This window comes from Nelumbo nucifera, chromosome 1 (genome assembly GCF_055504915.1).
Source record: "Nelumbo nucifera cultivar China Antique chromosome 1, China Antique-T2T, whole genome shotgun sequence".
Classification (NCBI taxonomy): domain Eukaryota; kingdom Viridiplantae; phylum Streptophyta; class Magnoliopsida; order Proteales; family Nelumbonaceae; genus Nelumbo; species Nelumbo nucifera.
Genome location: NC_142649.1, coordinates 136014257 through 136037957, shown reverse-complemented (window position 1 = coordinate 136037957; position 23701 = coordinate 136014257). Strand labels below are relative to the sequence as shown.

The 23701-nt window shown below is 36.4% G+C and overlaps 1 protein-coding gene across 1 annotated transcript; it reads right to left on the bottom strand.

The window, feature by feature from the left end:
* Window positions 1-459: 459 nt before the first annotated feature.
* Window positions 460-22451, bottom strand: LOC104612581 (secretory carrier-associated membrane protein 1-like). Its single transcript, XM_088894403.1, has 14 exons — window positions 22419-22451; window positions 22252-22322; window positions 20734-20799; window positions 19088-19204; window positions 18922-18984; window positions 5913-5946; window positions 5635-5757; window positions 3282-3344; window positions 3101-3194; window positions 2413-2458; window positions 2252-2319; window positions 1613-1661; window positions 999-1064; window positions 460-895 (listed from the first exon to the last, which is right to left on the bottom strand). Exons 2-14 carry the CDS (start codon window positions 22309-22311, stop codon window positions 809-811), a joined length of 936 nt encoding a protein of 311 aa, XP_088750529.1. The 5' UTR covers window positions 22312-22322; window positions 22419-22451; the 3' UTR covers window positions 460-808.
* Between the last annotated feature and the right edge of the window lie 1250 nt (window positions 22452-23701).

The following is a 23701-nucleotide window of genomic DNA, read 5'->3' as shown; positions in this document are numbered from 1 at the left end:
ATTTTAGTATATATGTATAGCTTATTGAATTTAGAAAGATAATTGACAAACAGAAAACAAAATACAAGCAAAAAAATAAATACAAAATATAAAGTAAAAATTTAAAAACATAAGATTCATATTAAAAAGAATATTTTTGAGGCAAAGACCTTGACTGGACCTTCAGACTTATAAAAACTTTGCTTTCTTTAGCACATCCTGATAATTTACAGTTCAAAAAAAGTAATAAAATTTATTGTTATATACCTTATTTATAATCATTTGAAACTAAGATGCAATTTTATTGATGTATTTTTAGGATAGGTTTGATACATGTGCATCTTAACTTTTCCACCGAATCATGGTGTTTCCAAGGTATATTCCAGTTCACCTTAAAATTGCATTTCTGATGATTCTCTGCATTTCTTTCTGATGCCTTGAACCTCTGGCCTGTCTAAAAGAAAAAAGAGAAAATGGCGGTTGAAAATACAATGATCAGACGAAGATTTCTATAAACAACAAATACAAACCATACAAACATGTCAAGAATGACTGAAGCCGCAATCTGCACTTCCTCCAATATAAATTCAAAGTATACTCTGCTTCCATCAAGTTCCTATCAACCCCCCCGTTTACATCAAAGTCCTTTGATAATACCCTAAGAAACAACATAAAGAATAAAAAACAAAACAAGCTATGTAACATACGAAGAAAACGACCCAGCCAACACATGAAATTTTTCCATCTGCTCCCTTGCGGCTGAGGGCACATCCAATCCATCCATCTGCCATATCTATATCATGCTTTGTTCCAACTATCTCATGCCATGTCATATGGCTGCCCTCATGGCTCCCCTTGCAGCCTGACGCTTCATCTCTGCAGCTTTACCGCTACCTCGGAAATACATGTATACTTGCTGCACACAAGGAGAGAACAAAAAAGTTTGAAGAATTGGAATACAACTCATAAGTCTGTCGGTGTAGGTGGCATTTGGGGTGTAATGAAACAAGAAAGCTGACCTGAATGACCCAGATGCTGATCATCGATTCAACGCAGAACAGTCCAAATCCAATGAAGTAAAAGATCTATAAGCAAAGAAGAAACTACTAATTAGAGTCAAGGATTCAAGACCAGCAAGATTTTATAGATTTGACTCTTGACCGCGGTTCAAACTATAGGTACTTTCCAGAGTTTTCAACAATCAATACTCATTTTTTTTTCAGTTCGATAAATCCACAAATAGATATTTTAGGATGGGTATTAATGTTTAATCGTTTAAACCTATTAGAAGGCCCTAACTCTCAGTATTTAGCATTTCAGCAACCCTGAAAACTGATACGAATCGATAGTTTGACCACTCTTTAAGTTGGATGAAAAAATCTAAAGATTGAAAACAAAGATCATCAAATCATTCATAGTAAGACAATTCCGTTTTTTTCTGAAACACATGCCTATAAATGATAAGAAATAACCAGGATCTCAGAGATGAGAGATCATAAATGTAAGTAATTATTTTATGCATACACTTGAAGACATCAGTGCACCCGCATCATTCAGCTATATGCCATGAGCAGTGTCGGTCTTTCTGAAATAATAGACTACAGTTAAAAATAACACTAAAATTTTAACTTACCCCAACCAAAACATTGCCACTTATGAGATCAACTGCAGGCAGTATACCCCTGTTCCACAGGAATAGAAAAGAAAACCTATTAGTAGCATACAAAAGAAGATGCTGATGAAACATTTTTGTTGTGCACAAAGCAGGGAGAGAGAAGTCAGGATTGTAGACTGTCCTTGCTCTTTATGCCCCAACAACAACCATTATTGCAAGCAAATTTTTATGCTTTGGTTGCAACCATTACTACAAGTGCAGACTAATTGATCTACTTTTCATTGTTCCAGAAATAATGTGACAATAGTTATTACAGTCAATACAACAAAAATGAGACCATGAACTAAAGCCAGTTTATCTTCAAGGTTCTCCCGATTATTGTTTGCCTTGGAGAAATTAACATGTTGAAAATACGAACCCAAAACCAATGTTTTAATTACTCGGACTGTCCATTGACCCAGAAAACCAACAAGTGGAGCTTGGCAGTTTAACCAGGAAGTTAACTCACTGGCCTGGTCAAACCATCAAAAAACCCAGAATCTAGTCAGCTGTCCACATTGCCAGTTCAACCACCAGGTCAATGATGGTCTGAAAACATGGCCCAACACATTTATCTGAGCTAATATCACCCATCTATGTTTATAAGGATAAACTTACGTGAGAGATTTCCCTTTGAAAATAATAGGAGGTGCCACTGCAGCAAAGATGCAAAAACCAATGTGGAGCTGTGACAATCAAGAAATATGAGTTATAAAACCAGTATACATACCAGACATGGATCCAATTGATCTAGAGTAAACACATAAAAATAAATTTACCAAGTAAAACAGGAAGAACCACCCAAACTTCAAAGCACTTTCAGTCCTGAGAGGGACAAAAAGAAAGAGAGGGGTTGTTAGGTACAATGTTGTAATTATGTAAGAAATCATTGTTGAAGCATTTAACCAAAAAATGAATTCTTTTTTTTTTTTTGCGGGGGGGGAGACAAAGGAGAAATTTCATTAACCACAAACATGAGAAACAAAGGCAGAGTTCGACCATAAAATGATGAATAACATATACAACATGTAGGGCAAATCAGATGGGACCATAATGTAGCCAATGAAACAAATAAAAAAAATAAAACTTAGGACTCAAAGCAAAAAATAGGTGTCTGTGTGTGGCCTTTAAGGGCTCTCGTTACAAAGTGCAACATCCCAATTCTTATCTAAAATTGAGAAATGAAATCTTCTAACCTCATTTCCAATATTTTTCTGGACCATCTAAGCCATTTATGAAATTAAAGGTTTATGCAATCACCTAATTAGGTCCATTCTTAGCTAAGAAGATCTATATGGCATATGCCAGATAAATAAAGAATTGGGCTATACCTGCTACATAATTTTACAGCTAGACAGCTAGCCATCTTATGTAGCCTACAGGTTTCAGAATTTTCTTTTGGCATAATGGGCAAACAGGAAAGTAAGTCACCTTTATGTCTCAGTGAAGCATAGAAATGGTATGTACCTCATAGCACGATAAAGAGGGCGGTACCATAGCACATAGCCCCCTGGAACCCCTGATATGAAATAGATAATAGCTAGGAACCAGATTTTTACACCTACAACATCATAGATATACAACAAGGTCACACAATACAAATGAATAAATAAGATCGATAATCAAAAGATGAACACTTCAAACTAACCCTCTCCTTTAATCCAGGCCGTGGTAACTGCTACTATATTCCATAAAAGACAAGCAAACAACCCTGCACAATGTTGAAAGCTCAATCATACAAATTGCCATGTGTTTAGCAGCAAAATCTTTAGAATGATGAGTTAAGATTATGTTGAATATTGAAGGTAATTAGACAAAAGATACAAAGCATGATCTTTTGTTTTATAGGTGAAATTGAATTTTATTGAAGGAAAGCACAACAAAAAAAAGGGCTTCTTACAAAGAGAAAGGAAAATTTTGCGAAAAGGCCAAAATGTAAAACAAAATTAGTCCAGGAGAGAAGTTCCCTGAAATAAACCACTACTCAAACCCCATCAATGAAAAATTGGATATCAAATTGGCAATACTTAAGAACAATGAAATTGAATTTTATTGAAGGAAAGCACAACAAAAAAAAGGGTTTCTTACAAAGAGAAAGAAAGGGAAATTTTGCGAAAAGGCCAAAATGTAAAACAAAATTAGACCAGGAGAGAAGTCCCCTGAAATAAATCACTACTCAAACCCCATCACTGAAAAATTGGATATCAAATTGGCAATACTTACAATCCATCTTAAGAACAATGATAAGACGCACCTAGGAACATTTAAGGGTATGCCCCTCGCCTAGGTCGCAGCACTTTCAAAAGGTGTGCACCTGGTGCAGCTTGTGCTTCAGCCGAGGCACACGCCTTTTGAAAATTTGTGCATTGTTTCTGTTTTTTTATGCATAGCAGCTGGGCCAGGGGCTCTGCCCCCGGACCCCTGTCCAGAGCAGAGAGAACCCCATATTTTCTATTGTTGCTCATTCAATCATTTGGGCTTGCCTCAAGGGGCTTAGTACAAAGGCAGTTCGTAGAATCAGGAATGTATAATGTTTAACATCACATTAGTTATTTGAAGTAATGCAATTGGGAAAAAAAACAAGACTAAGAATTTACATGCTTGAATATGTTTTATTTTATTTTTTTCTTTTTGAGAAGGTAAAGTAAAATTTTATTGATGAGAGAAGATACAACACAACAGCAACCTAGTGGAAAAACACCAGGAGGACTACAATACAACAGCAACCTAGTTTACATGCTTGAATATGTTTAATATGTTATGTTTGATTTATTTTTAAATTTCATTTTAAATATGTTTTACATGTTATGTTTATGTATTTTAATTTGAGACAATAGGTTGTTTTAAGACATTTATTTTAAAATTTATGTTTATATTTTTAATTTATAGTGTTTAATATTTTTAATAGTTTGCAGTTTTTGAATTTTTTGAATTTTTTTTTAATTTTTTTGGCCCTTGTTTTATCATTTTTTGCATTTTGTGCCTTGCTTCAAAAAGGCACACACCTCAGCTGCAAACTGGCCCTTTTGTGTGTGTGTGTGTGTTTTGCGCCTTGTACTTTTAAAAAAACTGCTTAAGAAAAATGTTGAATCTGAAAGCAAAGGCCTTAAGGGTTGAGATTTTGGCTGTATTGGAAGATGTACAAAGGGAAAAGTTGATCATTGAAGGTGATTCCAAATTGGTGGTGGACTGGCTGCAAAAGGAAGAAAGTAGTTTTTCAAGATACAGCAATGAAAGGAAGAAGTTCAAGTGGATAACACAGGGCATGGAAGTAAGACTGCATTAGGTCAAAAGAAGCACTAATTCCTTTGCTAATGTATTAGCAAAACAAGGTGTGGATAGAGACAATCTATTTTGGGCTCAGTTGTAAACTGTAAGAAATGTTGGGAGGGAGTTAAGAGAGCTTATCTCCTCTTTTTTTTTGCATGTTTGTATTCTTGATAAAAAAGATATCTATGTGCATGTAAATAGGAAGCCTTACATTGATATATTTAATAAAGTAAAACTTGCTTAGAACAATGTAAAAGATTGTAAAGTGGGGAATATGTTGAGATATATTCTAGTAATGTTAATCTCAGTACCCGTGAAAATGAAAATATTTCGTGAAAATAATGGAAATATTAGACATTTTAAACCATGTTTATGCAAGGGACATGATTCCAATTCCTGAATAATCATGGTTAAACTCCTTTCTTGTATTTTGGTTTTTACATGGCTGTACTGACAAAGCTTGCAAGCTTGCAAGTTGCATCTTGATCATGACATAGTGGTTTCCAAGAGACTAACTCCTATGATATCCATACAAAGGCACCATATCATGTCAGATACTTAAATTTGTAGTGTAAGTTTCATATCTGATACCGTATCCAGCTGTCCCTTCCATATCTGGGTAAATTGACTAACTCCCATATACACAATTTTTGAAAGCAGATAACATTCTGGCACTATAAGAATGACATACAAAAGTACAAAACATCCACAAAATAAGGGAGTAATAATACCTAAAAGTGTTGTAAATGCAACATACTGCAGCCTTTGTAGATGGATTGGTATTTCATTTGCAATGTCATGATGAATAATGGGAAAGAATGGCGGCCAGTTTTTCTCCTCTATAACAATTCCAGCTGTCAAAGAAAACAGAAAACTCAAAATCTGTGGGTAATAAAAGCAACAAAAAGAAATCTTCTTGAATGCTATAAAAAATATCATTTTGATTATTTTAAGTGTTTTTTGATGAATGATTATTTTAAGTGTTACACATAGAAGAGATGATAAACACCTCGCGCAGCAGCTTCCTCCTTCCTTTTTAGTTCCTGCAAAGCATTTAGAAATTGATTAGAGATCAAAGTAAAGATGCAACACATTGACCAAATCCATTGAATATTATCCATATATTGCATCAAGGAACCAATTTTACATAACAATGAGATAGCATATGCAAGCATGAATGTTTCTTCATATGAATATATAATGTATAAAGAGATGATATATAGATGTGGCATGCCTCCAGCAAGAACAATGCTGAGAATGCTGTCCTCTAATCACCAGTATATTCCCAAAAATAAAACATGAATCAAGTAAGACTCACATGATTAACCAAAAAAGAAGGTAGCTCTCTCAGTCTACACTCAAGAAAACTGGAAAAGAATGTCCAGTATTCTCTTGAAGTGAAACCTTTAATTTTTTTTCTATAGATAACTTCACTTTTTTTTTTATGAATGAATGCATAACTTCACTATTTTATTAAAGCAATCAAAATAAGAGAAACAAAACAGATAAATAAGGGAGGACATGGAAGATTGATGAAGATATGGAAACAAAGAAAGAATTCATGGAGAAGTAGATTGGTTGTCCAATTCCTATACCAATTTCTGAATTTTTGAATGATAGGGATATTGGTATTTGTAGATAGATTGCGTCGAATGGGCCTTAGCCCATTACTATCTTATTGATTAGTTCTTTCTTGTTATTTGTTCTTAATGAGCCTTTTCTTTATAGGCCTTTAATTCTTTTTATGTTTTCTATGTATGCTGATGAGGTGGACACCCACTTAAGGGAAGACTTGTAATTTATGTAATCTTAGTAAGATTAATAAAATACTATAGTGGAGAAAGAGGAGATTATCGAACTCCTTTCTCCCTTCTTCTCCATTCTTCCTTCTTCTCTTCTTCTTCTGCTATAATCTGAAATATGTTTACTAATTTTTATTGGTCTGAATCACATCTTCGTATCATAACAGGTCTTCCTTCTCTTTTATTTTTCTTTTCTTTACCCATACACTCTTCTAATCAAAAGGTGTATAGAGATATAAGTTGCTGATTATTCAGAGAACTTGTATGTCTAGTTGGTAGAGGGTTTGGAGAGTCAGAATCTGGCCGTAGATTGCCAAGAAGTGGGGCTGCTGATTTTTTGCCCAAAGCCCTAGCCGACTAGAGAGTTTTCAGTTACAAGTTAAAGAGACTGTTTGGGGGTGGAACTCGAGGCTTGGAGGGTTTCCTTTTGATCTCCAAAAGTGAGCAGTTGTAGTTGGAAGAGGTTTGGGAAGCTCTGGTTGGAGCGGCTACTTCTTCTCTCTTTTTCCCCAGAGGCTAGGTATAGTGAAACCCTAGTTTTGGGATTTTTAAGTGTTGGACTGACCTCAGTTAGGTCTATAAAGGTTGAAAATCTTGTTTTTTGATTTTCGTTTGATCAATGGAGCAATTTGGAAGTGAGATGAAGCTGATCCCGGTGCCAATGGTTGGTCCCATAGATTCCATTTTGCCAGGAGTGACTACAATCAAACTTGATGGAACAAATCATTTAGCTTGGGCACAATCTATAAAGATTCATGTCTATAGTAGAGGTAAACTAGGGCTTCTCATAGGCAGTAAAGAGAAATCTGAAGAGACTGATCCTACATATGAGAAATGGATGCAGGACTACACAGTTATTGGATGGTTGGTAAATTCTATGCAGCCCCACATACGCCAACATTATCTTTGGATGACTTCAGCCAAGGAGATTTGGGATAATGTTACAGAAACATATTCTTAGAAATTGAATGTTGCAAGGGCCTACAAACTGAAGAATGATGTGAATAATCTGAAACTGGTGGAGAAGAGTGTAGTTGTACTACTACTCAATGTTGAAGTCACTATGACAGGAGATTGATGTTATGGAAGCAGTTGCATGGGAAAGCACCAAGGATGTAGAGACATTCAGGAAATTTGTGGAAAGAAACAGGGTGTTTTAGTTTCTTTTAGGACTTAACCTTGAATTTGATATTACAAGACATAATATTCTAGCCAATGATGAAGTAACACTTGCTCAGGCGTATTCTATGGTGAGCAGTGAAGAAAGCAGGCGACAGGTACAGTTACAGGGTCCACCACCTTTAGAACATTTTTGCACATGCTAAAACAAAACCAAAGAGGTCAACTAAGAAGAAAGAGGTGATAATGTGAATACTACAAGAAACCAAAACATGCTAAGGATACTTGTTGGAAACTTCATCCAGATCTTCTTCCAGATAGGTTTCGGGACAACAACAACAACTTTAAGAAAGATGGTCAATCTAGAAAGCCCAAGAATGCAAATGTTGCTACAGCATTTGAAGGTGGAAATAGAGAAAGTGAAGAAAAATCTGTTGTGGAGAAGCTGGCAATAGTGAAGGCAGAATTTGAGAGATATGGGAGGTTAATTAATCACTTGGAGACTACTGTTGCAACTTCCTCCTCAGGCAACACCTCTTCATCCGCATTTGTCCATTCAGGTATTCGTGCTTCTGCAAATCATGCTATAGCCTTAGGTAATCATAGAATTCCTTGGATTATAGATTTTGGTGCATCAGACCATATGACCAACATATCATGGAGGAGTAAAAAGCAATCTATAGTGGCTAGATCCTCGAATGAAGCAGAGTATGGGGCAATGGCACATGAGTTTCAGAACTTTTGTGGTTGAGATCACTTTTAGAAGAACTAGGTAAAGACTGTGAGAAGCCAATGATGTTATATTGTGACAACCAAGCCACTATCAACATTGCACATAACCCTGTTCAGCATGACATAACTAAGCACATAGAAGCTAACAGGCACTTTATACGGGAGAGTTGTTTCAGGAGAAGTCTGTCTACCATTTATTGCTTCTGAAGAATAATTGGCTAATGTTTTAACAAAAGGTGTTCCTAAAGGAAAGCTAGTTCACTATATAAGCAAGCTGAGCATAAGAGTGCAGAGAGACTGAGCCGAATGGGCCCTAGCTCATTACTATCTTATTGATTAATTATTTCTTGTTATTTGTTCTTAATGGCCCTTTAATTCTTTTTATGTTTTCCAAGTATACTGATGAGGTGGATGCCCATTTAAGGGCAGATTTGTAATTTATGTAATCTTAGTAAGATTAATAAGAGATTAGAGTGGAGAAAGAGCAGATTATCAAACTCCTTTCTCCCTTCTTTTCCATCCTTCTTCTTCTTGCTGTCTTCTTCTTCTTCTCTTCCTCTTCTGCTATAATCTGAAATATTTTTACTATTTTTTATTGGTCTGAATCACATCTTATTTATTTTAAGCTTTTTAATTTATTTTATAGTTCTAGGTGTCTTAAGATGAGGATTGTTTCCATTTGCTGATCTCCTACTCCTTTGCTACAGCCTTATGGAGTTGGAGCCTTAGTTTATTTGGAGGTAGGTGGTCTCTGCCATCTGATGTGAGTTTGTTATTTAACCCATCTATTTTTGTATGGCACACTAGAAGCGGCAAGTTCATGTGGAAATGTATCAGGGCAGCCACCTTATGGACTCTCTAGGAGGAAAGGAATGCAAGAGTCTTCTTAGAGAAGGAAAGAAGCTTGGATGAAGTGAAGGACTATATTCTAACAAGAGCAATACATTGGCTGAAACCTTGGATATATTTGTTGATTTCTCTTTTAATGACCTATGGAGGAATTGGTTAGTAATAGCTAATACTTCTACAAAGAATAATAGAAGTTTGTTAGAATGGGATCCACCTCCTAAAGGTGTCATCAAGTTAAATTTTGATGGGAGCATCCAAGGTAACCCTGGGCCTTCAGGTATAGGGGGTGTCCTAAGGAATAAGGACAACAACATCATCTCCTTATTCTCAGGACCGGTAGGAGTGGGGAACTCTACAAGGGCAGAAATACTAGCTGCCGTACAAGGAATTCAGATCGCTGCCCAGCTTGGGGTGGAACATCTCCTAGTTGAAGGGGACTCTCAAGGTGGTAATAAGGTGGCTTCTAAACCCGAATGTTACCATTTGGGGCTACAAAGATCTCATAAAAAAAGTAAAGTAGTTGACCAGTAATATGAGAGTTGAGATAAAATGGGTAAGCAGGTCAGCTAATACTATGGCTGATTCTTTGGCAAACAAGGGGTTTCCAAGGAGGATCTTTTGTGTCCTACATTGTAACTTGTTCTAATATATTGGAAAGTTGTACTTAACTAGCTTGGAAAGGTTGCATCTCGTGCCTCTCCCTGGGTACATTGTACTATTTATCATTGCTGATTTATAAATTTCGTTCGATTATCAAAAAAAAAGAATAGGGTTCCAAGTTTTCAAGAAATTTACTATAATTTTGAAAATACTTGGATTTGTAATTACTATTTAGAGTAAAATAACAAGTTACTATTTTTAGTTAATTCTAGTGTCTTTACATTATGTTAGTTTTAGTAGGATTTGTAAGGTATCATTGGCGTAGTTTGGGAGTTAGGATCATTATTGAAGTGTTCCTATAGGTTACTTAATACTTTATGGGTTTGTCTTAGCTCTAAAGTAAAAGTTGGGTCAGTTTCTGAGTCCTTAGAAGAATTGATGAAATAAAATTTGGTTTAGTGAACTTTGGTTGTTGTCAGGATTCTCCTACCTATTTCTTCTTCTAAGTGATCCGTCTCCTTGCTGTTTACCTACTTCACACTCAAAGCCCACTACCAGATTTGAAATTTGTAGATGCATCACAGATTGATTACAGACCTTGTGGGTCACAACCTAGTCCTCAATGCAATTTTCCCCCAAAAATCAATTACTCCAACAACTAACAAGCAACATATCCTCAAACCCAACTATCACCATAGAAAGACAGATTCTGTGTATTCCTGACCTTGCACAACTGTTTGTTAGATGATTAGTGGATCTCTGCAACCATCTGAATAACATAGTTGTTAAGGCATATAGGCAATTCTAGGCAATAGTGGAGAACCTAATTGCCTAGGTGATTAGAAAATGGAATTTGAAAGAGAAAAAATCTAAATTATATGTTAATCCCTAGTTGTATACACCAGCAAGCATATAAATAGAAAAATAGCAACATTTTTTTACTAAATGACAATGAATTTTATATAAAAACAAGGTAATCATCATATTGAGAAGAAAATAGCATTTTTAATCTACTAGTACCAATAGCTCAAACACAATGTTGCAAATAAATACATTAATAGGGCAATTGTACATCCAAAAATTACTAGCAACTAAGGGAAGCTACAAGTTTTACAAACAAAAGATCTGAGAGAGAGAAATGAAAGAAAGTAAACTAAATGGAACCCCTGTTCCATCTAATGAGAGAATGAGAATATAATTGCAGAAAAAAGAAGGAAAAACGACAACGTGAACCTTCTCTTTTCTCCTTTCTTTCTCACTCTCAAAACCAGTGTTTTAAAAGCACAAGGGGCAATTTGCGCCTCACGCCTTTTTGAAGCAAGGGCAAAAATACAAAAAATGCCAAAAATCAAAAAAAAAATCAAAAAACAAAAAAAAAATAATAAAATATATATAACATAATATTAATAAAAAATATGAACTTAAATTTTAAAATAAATGTTTTAAAAAACCTATTATCTAAAATTGAAATACATAAGCATAACATGTAAGGCATATTGAAATGAAAATTTAAAAATTAAATCAAACATATAAACATTTTCAAGCATGTAAAACCCAAAATCTCTTTTTTCCTCAATTGCATAGCTAATGTGATGTAAAACATATTGCTTTCTAATTTTATGAGCCGCCTTTGTACCACGCCCCTCGAGGCAATCCCAAACAAGTCTATGTTAGGGTCTTAAATTCTTATTCTCACATAAAAAATAACAATTTTATGATTTAATTGCCTTTTCAGAAGATATTTTATTAGGATGAATGAATGAACAACATTAACAAATAGGGGTTCTCAAAAAGCACGCCTTGGGCGACGCAAGGTGCATCAAGCACACGCCTAGGTGCACCAGGTGTGCACCTTTTGAAAATGTTGTGCCTAGGACCTAGGCAAGGCACATGCCCTACAATGCGCCTTGCATGTGCGCCTAAGCATGCCTGAGGCACGCCTTTTATTTATTTATTTTCTTTGGAAAAGGTAAGATAAATTTATTCAAACAGAAAAGGAGAAATACAACAAAATCCAGGCCAAAAAGATGGCCTGTGAGCAAATCAGATTACAGACTCCACCAAGACTCAGAACAAACAAGAGAGGCACGCCTTTTAAATCACTACTCAAAACCCTTAGGTCCTTTATTTTTTTATCAATAACTAAGAGATAAATTACAAAGGAGGAGAGATAAAATCTCTTAACTCTCAATAAAAACTAAAATAAAGTTGTAGTTGAGCCCAAAACAACTGATTTCTTCCCACCCCTTGTTTAGATAATGCATCAGCAAATCCATTAACAGTTCTCTTAACCCAATTTAATCTCACATTCATTCCTCATGTCAGCCATTTAAATTTCTTTCTTTCACTGTTGTAGATCCAAAGTCCATATTCTTCCTTTTGTAGCCAACCCACCACCAGCTTTCAGTCCTCTCCAATGTTGTAAAACGTGGAGGCGTGACGCGAGGCATTCCACTACCTAGAGGCGTGAAGCGTAGTTCAGAATGCAAGAGGCGTAAACCTCCTGAACACAAGGAGGCGTAAACCTCCTTAAGAGGAGGGGGGTTAGGAGGAGGATGAAGAGGAAGGGGGGATCTCATTTTTTCTTTATTTTTAATAAACGTCTTTTTATATTAAAAAGAATAAAGATGCCTAACATTAGTTCAAAGGTGGGGGGGGCTTGTCGAAGCAGAGGCGAGCGAGCGAAACGGAGCAAGACCCCCCTAACTCAAAAAAAAAAAAAAAATTGGGCTGCATCAAAAATGGGGCAGGGGGGTCTGGGGGGCGAAGCCCCCCAAACAAAGGGGAAAGGGGCAAACCACTTTCTTTCCCCTTATCTTTTCTTCCCTTTTCTTCCCTTTCCTTTCCTTTTCTCTTTTTTTTCTTCTCTTTCTTTTTCTTTCCCTTCCCTTTCTTTTCCTTTCCATTCCTTTCCTTTTTTTTTCTTTTTTCTTTTCTTTTTTGTCTTTTTATATCAGATGTGCATGAGCGCAAGAGGCGTACGCCTCAAAGGTGTCCGCGCCTCTAGCATACGCCTTAGGAAGTTTTGGGAGCGCCTCGCCTGGAGACGCCTTCAGGCGTACGCCTCCCACGCCTTTTAAAACAATGGTCCCCTCCTGTAACCAACTTACTAATGTCCATGTCCTTTGCTATTTGCACACCTTCCAACATGACCAAAATCTCAACCCTCAAATAATCCCCTTCACCTAGTGGCCCTGAACAATAATTCTGCCTTCCTCGTTCCTGAAAACACCACCAATACCTGATGAACATGGATTGCCTGCACTACTCCCATCAAAATTAAGCTTCATGAATTGGTGGGGACCATATGGGGTGTGTAACAAACTTATGTCAGTCTGAACTAGCCACTTCCTTCCAATTTCTCATAATATCACCCGTTAAAAAATCAGTAAATAACTCCAAAGACTTAACCCACTAAACCACCCTAACAATGTTAATCTCAATAATAGCCTCTCTACTTCTTTCCCTATCTGAGAATATCCTTGAATTCCTTTCCTCCCAAATGGTCCAATTCAAAGCAGCTCTTTAACATCTCCACGTCAATCTTCCCCTCTTCTTTGGCCATTAAACCACCCTAACAATGTTAGTCTCAATAATAGCCTCTCTGCTTCTTTCCCTATCTGAGAATATCCTTAAATTCCTTTCCTCCCAAATGGTCCAACTCAAAGTAGCTCTTTAACATCTCCACGTCAATCTTCCCCTCTTCTTTGGCCAACTAAAATATGCAGAGGCAAACAAACTTTGCACATTTGGTGGGAGGATCCACCTACACCCGAACAAGGAGAAAAACCATTCCCAGATGGAAATTACAAAAGGGCAGGAGATTAATAAGTGATAGAAAGATTCTCCATTAGTTTTACAGAGAACGTACCAATGCAGGGATCAGCACCAAACCAGTCTTTTTCTTTGGAGCAAATCGCAAGTATTTATTATTTGCAAGAACACTTCCCAACATAGACCTCCAATTTTGGGAGGGATAGGTTTACACAAAACCTCCTTAACAGGGAAGGAAAGGTTGCCCCAAACTATCTAAGAGTTAAGACCATGAAAAAGGAAGCACAAGAAAAGGTACTAATGGAGGAGTGAGTCCAAATTCAACTATCAAGTTTGGAAGAATCCAAGAAAACCCCTTCAAACATATGAAGCAAATTCAAGACATTGTTTAATTCCAAAGCCCTTAGACCCTTTCTTGGGCCCAAATCCCTATCAAAACATGTGCTTGAACTAGAAGGAACCAGGAAAGTAGAAAGAAGCTCATTTTTGTATCTTGAAAGAACAAAGAAAGAAGGAAATTTATCTTTCAAAGCAAGATCCCCCACTCAGACATATTCCCAAAATCTTATCAAATTACCAGAGCATAGATCATACCTGATACATAGTAAGGAAGAAGGTAGAATAGCATGGATGACCTTCCAAGAAGAAGCTCTTGTGGCCTAGTTAGTACTCCTACATCCCAACCATCCGCCACATGCCCGTGAATGCTCACAATAACCTTTTCCCATAGTCTGTCCCTATTCTCAGGTAGTCTTCAAAACCATTTGCCCAACAAAGCCACACTTCTACAAATTTCCTAACCCTAGACCCTTATATTCCTTACTTCTACCAAGTACTAACTACTTCCCATCAAACTCTATGATCATTTTTCTCCGCACCTAGCTCCCACAAGAAATCCTTCATCATCTTTTCCAATTTCTTCCCCACCCCCTCTAGCATCTTAAAGACAAGCATATTACACAGGCAAGTTTTTCTTTTTGAAGGATCAATAGAAAATTTTCAGTAAACTGAAAAAGAGGTACAATACAAAACATTTGGTTGTCAAGTTGACAAACCAAACAAAGATACACCACTCAAACTGAAAATAAATCTTCACTACAGGGATGCAACTCAAGAGTACTCCAAAAGTTTTCTAACAAATCAGCTTTGTTCACTTTATCGAACTCTGGAAGCTATAGAACCCAATCTGATATCAGATCACACACTACAGTTACCAAAAGATCAATGGTCTTTGACTTGTCTTCATATTACACAGGCAAGTTAGCTAGGGTGGATTTGATCAAAGTAATCCCATCTCCCAAAGAAAGGTAATTTTTCTTCCAACAGGCAAGCATTTTAGCAAACCTTTCTACAATGGGCCCAAAAACTACTACTCTTTGGATTGTCTCCCAAAGATAAATCTAAATATTTCAAAGACCATTGAGACACCACACATCCTAAAATGCATGCACTCTCTACCAATTCCCTTTCCTCCAATGTTAATTTCCACTAAACAACTATGATTATGTCATCTACTAATTTCAAATTCCTACCCCACCTTCTATCCCCTCCCTCATAGAACAAGATTATGTCATCAACAAATTGCAAATGTGTGATTGAAATCCCATCTTGACCAACTTTCCAACCCCTCACTAGGCCTCGTGAATCTACCTAATAATTAGAGTTAAAATGAAGGGGGAGAGAGGAATTTAGATTAGCTGAACGCTTTAGCTGTTCAGCGGGCTGTGGAACCAATGATGAGGTTCCATGCCAGTATTAAATTCATAGGCCCCACTGTAAAAGATGTGGGCCCCATATATTTAATACTGGCATGGAACCTTATCATTGGTTACATAGCCTGCTGAACAGCTAAAGCGTTCAGCTAAACCTTGCTCGGGAGAGAGGATCCCCTTGTCTAATTCTTCTTAAGGCCAGAATGAAGTCCGCCACAGTTTTCCATTCACTAGTATGGAATAATGACAAGTTCTAATGCACCCAATTATCCACTTACACCACCTCTCCTCAAATCCAAAGCTTCTCATCACTTCCAACAAAAAGGACCAATCCACCATATCATAAGCTTTCTCCAAATCCAATTTGAATATTAATCATTTCTCTCCTTTTTTCATCTCCACCACACTTTCACTCGCAATTGAAATTTGATTAGTGATTTGCCTATTCTTCACAAAGGCCCCTTGATTAAAAGAAATGGTAATAGGGAGAGCTACCCTGATCCTTAGAGACAAAACCTTAGCAATTATTTTATATAAGGTATTCACTAGGCTAATGGATCTACTCTCCAGGATGAATTGCATCAGACTTTTTAGACACCAAAGCAATAAAGGTTGAGTTTAAACCTGGATTTATTATCCCTCTCCCAAAGAATTCATTGGAAACGTCCTACAAGTCCTCTTTCAAAATATCCCAACAATCTTGATAAAAAGCCATTATAAACCCATCCGGCCCTGGTGTTTTACATCTGTCCATAGAAAAAACAGCCTCCCTTATTTCCTCCAATTCAAATTTGCTCTTGAACTAGTCTTTTAACTAATGTGATAAATCAGCTATTCAAAACCATCCAACCACACTCTATTTACTCTCCCTCTTCCCTCACAATAGTGGTCTGCACAGTACCAACAGAGGCTTGCAGCTCTGCATTAGGCTGGGAACCTAGAGAAAGACTAACAAACATAGAACAGGAGTTAGTATCTAAAACCGAAATGAAAACAGTACCTGAAACTGTGGGATGAGTAGAGGCAGCAGGCCAGCAGCTAGACCTAAAGGCTCTGTTGTCCTTCCCTATAAATTTGGTTGGATAATACTATCACTGCCATTAAAGTTTTGTTGGAAAGAGCCTCCTGTCTCTGTTAATACTTTTTTATTACTCCCAATAATCTGTCAATGAACCCCTCCTGGAATCCCTCTGAAAGCTCTTGAAGATTCTTCACTAATTCCTTACAGACACCCTGCCCAGAGGTTTGATGTGGTTCAGGTTTACCCTTGTCCAGGCTTTGGTTATCATCCCCATCAACCTCCTTGTACAAAGAATTGTCAATACCTTCTACATGATTAATTGGAATCAAATTAGAAGTTGCATTAAACTTGACCCCTTCATCAACGATGAGCAAACCAGCACTAAGAACCTCCTCCCTGTTGCCTTCATTCTTCTCCTGATCCCCTATACTTCCAAGTTCCAATACAACAGTAATACCCTAAAACAAAATGTAAATACTAAATAGTATTTAGTACATGATAGAGTATATCATCAACAACAACAACAACAATAATAATAATATAATGCAACCATAGTAATAATATCATAATAAAGCACCCACCAAAATTTTGTCGCCCAGGCAGCGTACTTGACACCTAGGTAACATCTTGAAAACAATGCAGAACAAGATGTCGCTGTGGTCTCAAAGACCTATCTTCCTGAATCTGATAATGTAGCTAGCCTCCCCCACCCTCCACCTCTTATATGCCCTATCACTATCTCTTCCTCCACTAAACTATCAACCTCAATACATGAAGAAATACCAATATCTCAGTTCTAACAAAGGGCCCATGGCCAATCAACCCAGAGTATACCAGGAGTACCTCACCCAGAAAAGTTTCTAAAAGCACCTCCATCCCCAATTGCCCTGGATTCCCCCAATGAGCAACCATCAATATTCAGCTTGACTGCACCTAAGATAGGTGGGGCTCAATCTAGTGGATAATTTGTCTGCTAGAAGACTAAACCTTGGCAATCCCAGAGTTTGTCAAGATGCCAGGAGGAAGAGATCAAAAGAAACCAAAATGCCAGGAGAAACCCAACTTGGGCCTCGCCATTCAAGATGCAACAGGAAGCAATCTGAAACAGGATATGGCATAAAGGTTAGGAGAATGGGCACAAAGTGGAGAACCCTCCCAAAAGGTCCACCCAGAATTTCATTTTGACACCACAAAATGGGACATATATGTAACTCGAGGCCCAAGGTGGAGTCCATTGTCCATAATGGAACTCCTAGTAAGCCCCATATTACAATCATTTGAACTCATGCAATCAATGCTTTTCATAATATAATAGGAGAACCCATTGCTTCCAAAGAAAATTTCCACAACCACTTGGCCAATATTGAGGTATTTCTATCTCCAACCTTCCATCGTCTAGCACCGACCTCCTTTATCTTTACAAACTATATTCATTAACTCCCTCTTTTTAGCTCCAAGCTCCCACAAGAAATCTCTAATGATCCTCACACTTTACACCAACATGGAACTGGGAACCTTAAAAACAGAGAAGCAGTACCAGCAAGTTAGATAAAGTCAATTTTATCAAAGAATCCTGCCTTGTAGATAGATGTGGTTCTTCTTCCATGGCAATAGCTTCCTGACGAAGTGGTCAATCACAGGATTCTATTGGTGAATTGGATATCTCACATCCCATAAATCTACCACAATCACCTACCACCTACTCTTCACATGCCAGAAACCCTTAGTTGTTTTATTGTATGAATTTAGAATAATGTTGTATTTGCAGGGAGTCCTTTTTCTTTTAATAAAGTTTCACCTTTCAAAATACTTTAGAATAAATTCCAAATTCTTTGTCATTTATACTTTATGACAATCATAATCAATGTGACAACAAATAATCTAGCTTGCATGTTGGTCTAATTAAGCTTCTCTTCATGCCTTCTAATTATGACTGATGTATCTCTCAATGCTATTGATCATGATTCAGTTCAAGCATGACTCTGAAAGCTTATCATGCATGGTTTGGGCCAACTCTGCTTGGTGCTATACATCACAGTCCTTGCAATATTGTTATTTTGGGGGTTAGTCCTTCAACTCAGCTATCACCACTGTGGGAGGTGGAATGCCCTTATATTTCTTGTATTACTAATATTTCTTTGTCTTCTAATAAGGTTCTGATCTGCTTTATAGATACAAGTATATATAATATGGATTTTCCAATTGCAATAAATGCTCAAAATTGTAATAACACATCATGTATCTCCAGAAACGTCTTAAATAAATGAATGTCCCTCAAAATAGTTCACAAACTCAAATCATAACTTCATACAAACACAGCAAAAAGTGGTGAGAAATCCATCAGCAATTACTAAACATAAATATATCATTACTTCCATGATTTCTATTCACATGAAGTAAGACAAGTACCTGTTCTCTCTTCCTCAATTCAGCCTCCTTAGCTTGAAGCTCCTTCTCCTTCTTTTTTAAATCCTAAATTTATACAAAAGGTAATTAAAGAAAATAAAATTTATTTGACCAACACTAAATAGCATATATGATTTAACCTCTTCACCTTCCTTAAAATTGCACTCACCTTTTCTGTACCAAGAGGAATATCAACTGTTGCACCACGGCCATAGTTAAAATCTGCAGGCTCAGGTGGAAGAGGCGAAAGCCTTGAATTTGTGGCAGAAGGAACACTTCCAGGATTCTAGAAAGTAAATAGAATAAGGTTAAGGCATAGTTTACTTAATAAGCAAAGCATAATTGTAGAAGCATGATAAATACGTTTGCTACTAAAAACACCAAAAACTATTTGTGCATTTTCCACGATCCTACGCTTGAAAACATAGGTGCTTAAAGCAAAGCTGGGAAATTGGATTGGGCTGCCAGTCCAGTCACTCTTTAGTGGTGTAGCAAAGTTTATTGGGGTCCAAGGACTCATTTGAAGGAGAGTGAGATGTTGGGTAGATTTTATTTTTCTGTAAGTTCTAAGATTATAAAAGATGAATGGTTTGCCTTCTTTTACTTATAGGAGTTAAAGTCACTGCCTCGAGATGGTGAACACCTTATGTTCCTCCCCTCCCTACACCTTATGCTGTTATCCCCCCATATTCCTCCCTCCTTTTCTCTCATACTGGTTGTTGATAAGAAAGGTGGTCAGCGAAACAAAAAAAAAAGGAACTCAATATCTACTCTCATGAGGAAGTTCAGGATCCCATTAACAGAAATTAGTTCATCAGTTTTCCTATTAAATTAGCAGATTGACATGGTCTAGTGGTCAATCTCCTTTTTTTTTCTCCTCGTATTTGTAGCAGCAGATAATTTTCTATTATTTAAAATGGAAACAGAGCACTTTCTGGTTGCACTTCAAGAAACATTAGTACCTTCTAGATCTAAGAATATGTCCTTTTAACACCAAGGCTTCTCTAGTTGTATGGAGGAATAGGGGGGACTTTTTTCCTCTGTATGCACCTCTATAATTTTACATCATATATATATATATATATATATATATATATATATAAGAACTGTAAAATGATGATATGGTGGGCCTATAGTCTCATAATAGAACATGCAGTCTTATTCCTCAATTTCCCAAGGGTCAACATATTTAGTATGTGGTTGGTATAGCTTCCATTTAATAAGTAAACGTTTGTACTTGATTTGTCTTCAAAACTGAGAAAAGTACTTGATAAACCGTTTATGGACCACTAGGCACCACATCAGCAGAACAGTTAATAAACGCTCAACCATAGAGGGAAGCGTTAAAATGAAGCTTCCCCCAACGGTTGGTGTGCACATAAATCAAAACCCAACTTTTGTGAATATCAATGTGTACGGATGAATATGATGAGAAAAATGCTGATTTGGCGATGAAATGGTAGCATTTTGATAAACGCCCACGGAACAAAACACACGCTTAATATTTTTCCAAGATACATGATCTGTGCATATTTACAGGCATTCTTTTTGTATATGGTTGAGAGCCCCTCACTCTCCTTTTGATTTTAATACAATACATTACAATGATATCAGTTATCAAAAATAAATAAACCCCTAAGGTCAATCAAACAGCCAAACAATGCAACTCGTAAGCTAAGCATACAATATTTAAATAATATAATTTCCAAGACATATCTCAATGGAGCAAAAAATTAGGACATTCATCAATAATATCAGCTATATTTCTCTATAACCAAAACCAGTACATGTCAGGGCAAATTGAAAGGAACTTACTGTTGTAAAAAATGCACCTCCACCATAGTGTGATTGACCTGATGCTTTACCCCTAGCAGCTGGATCCTGATGTTAAAGATATAAGGGGAGGTTGATTAAAGTTAAAGTTAGCATAGTTCAATATAGAAGGTAAGAAAAAAATGAAGAAGTTCTTTTTCACATAAAAATCAGACATTCTATACCACAATTAAATCCAGAAAGAGATCAAAAAAAGGAAAAAAAAAAGAAAAAGGAGATCAGACAAGAACACCCCATCATCTTGTTCAATGTACAAGTGCACATAAAGGCCTAGCATATGTTTTGTTCAAAAAAAAATGCATTAACCAATTTTGTGTGTACATGAAAACAAAGCATGAAGCCATGAACATAATGATACGAATACGAAGTCCTCGGCTAAGTTTTATCTGGATAAGACCGTCCACATATGTCCCATATGCAAGAACAAAACAGGTATTTGAAAATGTCAAGCTCTTTAAAAAATAATAATTGTCAATGCCCTTGTAACAAAAAATCTGTCTTATATTCACCTACATAGTTGTACAACATTTAATGAATAAATGTTTGTCTGGATGGTCAATCATACAATATTGAGATTTAAAGAAAAAATAACTAAAAAAAAATGTTTGTCTGGATGGTTAATCATGCCTTTAATTTCTCTGTAGACTCCAAAAAGCCCATTAACTACTCCTAGATGGCAAAACCTAATTAAAGCAAATTGCTCTACAATTATGCAGCATTCTTTAGTTCCTAAAGAGTTGTTTCTTTGAAGTTGCTCAAGAAAATATGATAAACCATTTTAGGGCCCCTATAAAGTTCTGCGAACACAATAAGCAGTTAACATACACGGGAAGAAAAACAAGTGTAAGCGAGCACAAAAAAACCTTTGAAGCAATCCTCTGGCTCTGGGTAAACCAGCAGTGACCAAATAATATGGATCCGTAGATATACAAGGACTGAATTTCACAAGCACCTCAAATATGGGAAGAGATTGGCCTCCTAAAACAGAACCTTTCTTGTTCATAACCAAACTCAATAACACAATCAATTTATAAAATCCAAGAGAACTAAAATAACCATCTCACACTCTAAATCTACTAACACAAATAATATCCCATTAACCCACTAATCCACTAACCACTAGACACATAAGACAGAATTATCATCCAAATCAGAAATGCGAAGAAGAGAAAACACAATCCAAATCATAAATGTGGATTTGCAAACCAGATCTCATCATCCAGACAAGCAAACACCAAAATACGGCCTAAATCTCTTTTGTGCTCGAATTTAACAGATAGAAGAAAAAAACTAAATGAAACGGACAGTAAATTGAACATCCAGAAACCTGAAATTTCACATACAGATTAAATAAAGCAAACACACAACAAAATTCCCTCAACTCATATGGTCAAAACATGTCTGGAAAATCAGAAAGAAGCGCATAATAAAGAGAAGAAGATGAAAAAGAGTAGAAAGGACAAAGGATCAATAAGTCAAAGATCATAGAGACAAACTCACTGCGAATGGATTAACTTCTTCTTCCTCCTCGAAAGGATTGGGATCGTACCGACCGGCCATAACAGTAGATCCTCAGAAATCAATCCTCAGTGTTAAAAAACAAAAACCAAAGGATCTGGAGGTGCAAACAAGTAAGAGAAACGATTTCAAGCACCAGATTTACAAACCTAGGGCTTCTTTTGCTCCTCTCGCAGGTAACAACTAACACATGAAACGGCGAGTGAGAGAGAGAGAGAGAGATGAGGAAAAATTTGCTTTCGGTCGTATTACGCTTTGGAAAAACGACGACTTCGCTTTTTTTTAAGTTTGTAAAATATTGACAACAAGAGGTGAAGGAGAAGCAGGCTAGAAAAACCCACCCTCCCACTGTTACTCGTTCAGTTGTTATTACTGAAAGGGAAATTTTCCGATGACTATACTTTGCTCCCCCGACTTTAAAATAGGATAATTCACTACTCGAACTTTTAAAATATACCAATCACTACCATGTACTTTGATTTACCAAATACAGTATTCAAACTTTCAAAATGTGCCCATTAGTGCTTATAATTGTTAAGTAGCATTTGAAAAGATATAAATGCCTTTGAAGTATTATCTAATTTTTTTTAACAATCAATCATTCAAATATTGACAAAAAATGAACAGTCTCAAATCCTTATTTCTTCTATTTAATAAAGTTGGGATTAGGTCTCAATGGTCATTTTGGTGACCCCAACTTTCTTAAATAAAAAATGCAACAATTTTGGACTGTTCATTTTTTTATCAATGCTTGTATTGTTGATAAAGAAAATTAAATGACACTTGAAGGGCATTTGTATCTTTTCAACTACTATTTAACAGCCGGTTAACAGGCAAGTTAATGATAGGAAAAATTCCCGATTAGTACCTTATACTTTAGGCCTAGTATCACTTTGGTCCCCGAACTTTAAAACGCAACAATTCAGTACTCAGACTTTTAGAATGTGCCAATTCAGTACCTACTGTTTAGGGATGTCAACAGGTTGGGTTTAAACCAACCCGACCCCGACCCCCGACACTATATGGTCTAACCTGATACCAACTTGACCAAACCCGTAACATTTCAATTGTATGTTTTAAACATGTTTTCAATACCTAAAATCCATTAATGTAAGTTGTGAAATTGTTTTATAGATTCTAAGGTCACTTTTCCCATTTAAAAAAAGAATAAAACCAAAATCAATATATAAACAAATCTTAACTTTAAGGCTATAGAGTTAGAAGTCAAAAAGTTACAATAATACTTTGTATATATGTGAGATATCATGACACATCAAGGACAGGTCATTCATAAACCAGGTCTAACCCGACACGACTCAAGTTGAAGAATCAAAACCCTAACCCGATCCTAAACCGAATATGCCTTACCCTAACTCGACCCTATAAGGTTGGATCAAGCCAAATTTACCATTTAACCTGACCTATTGACATC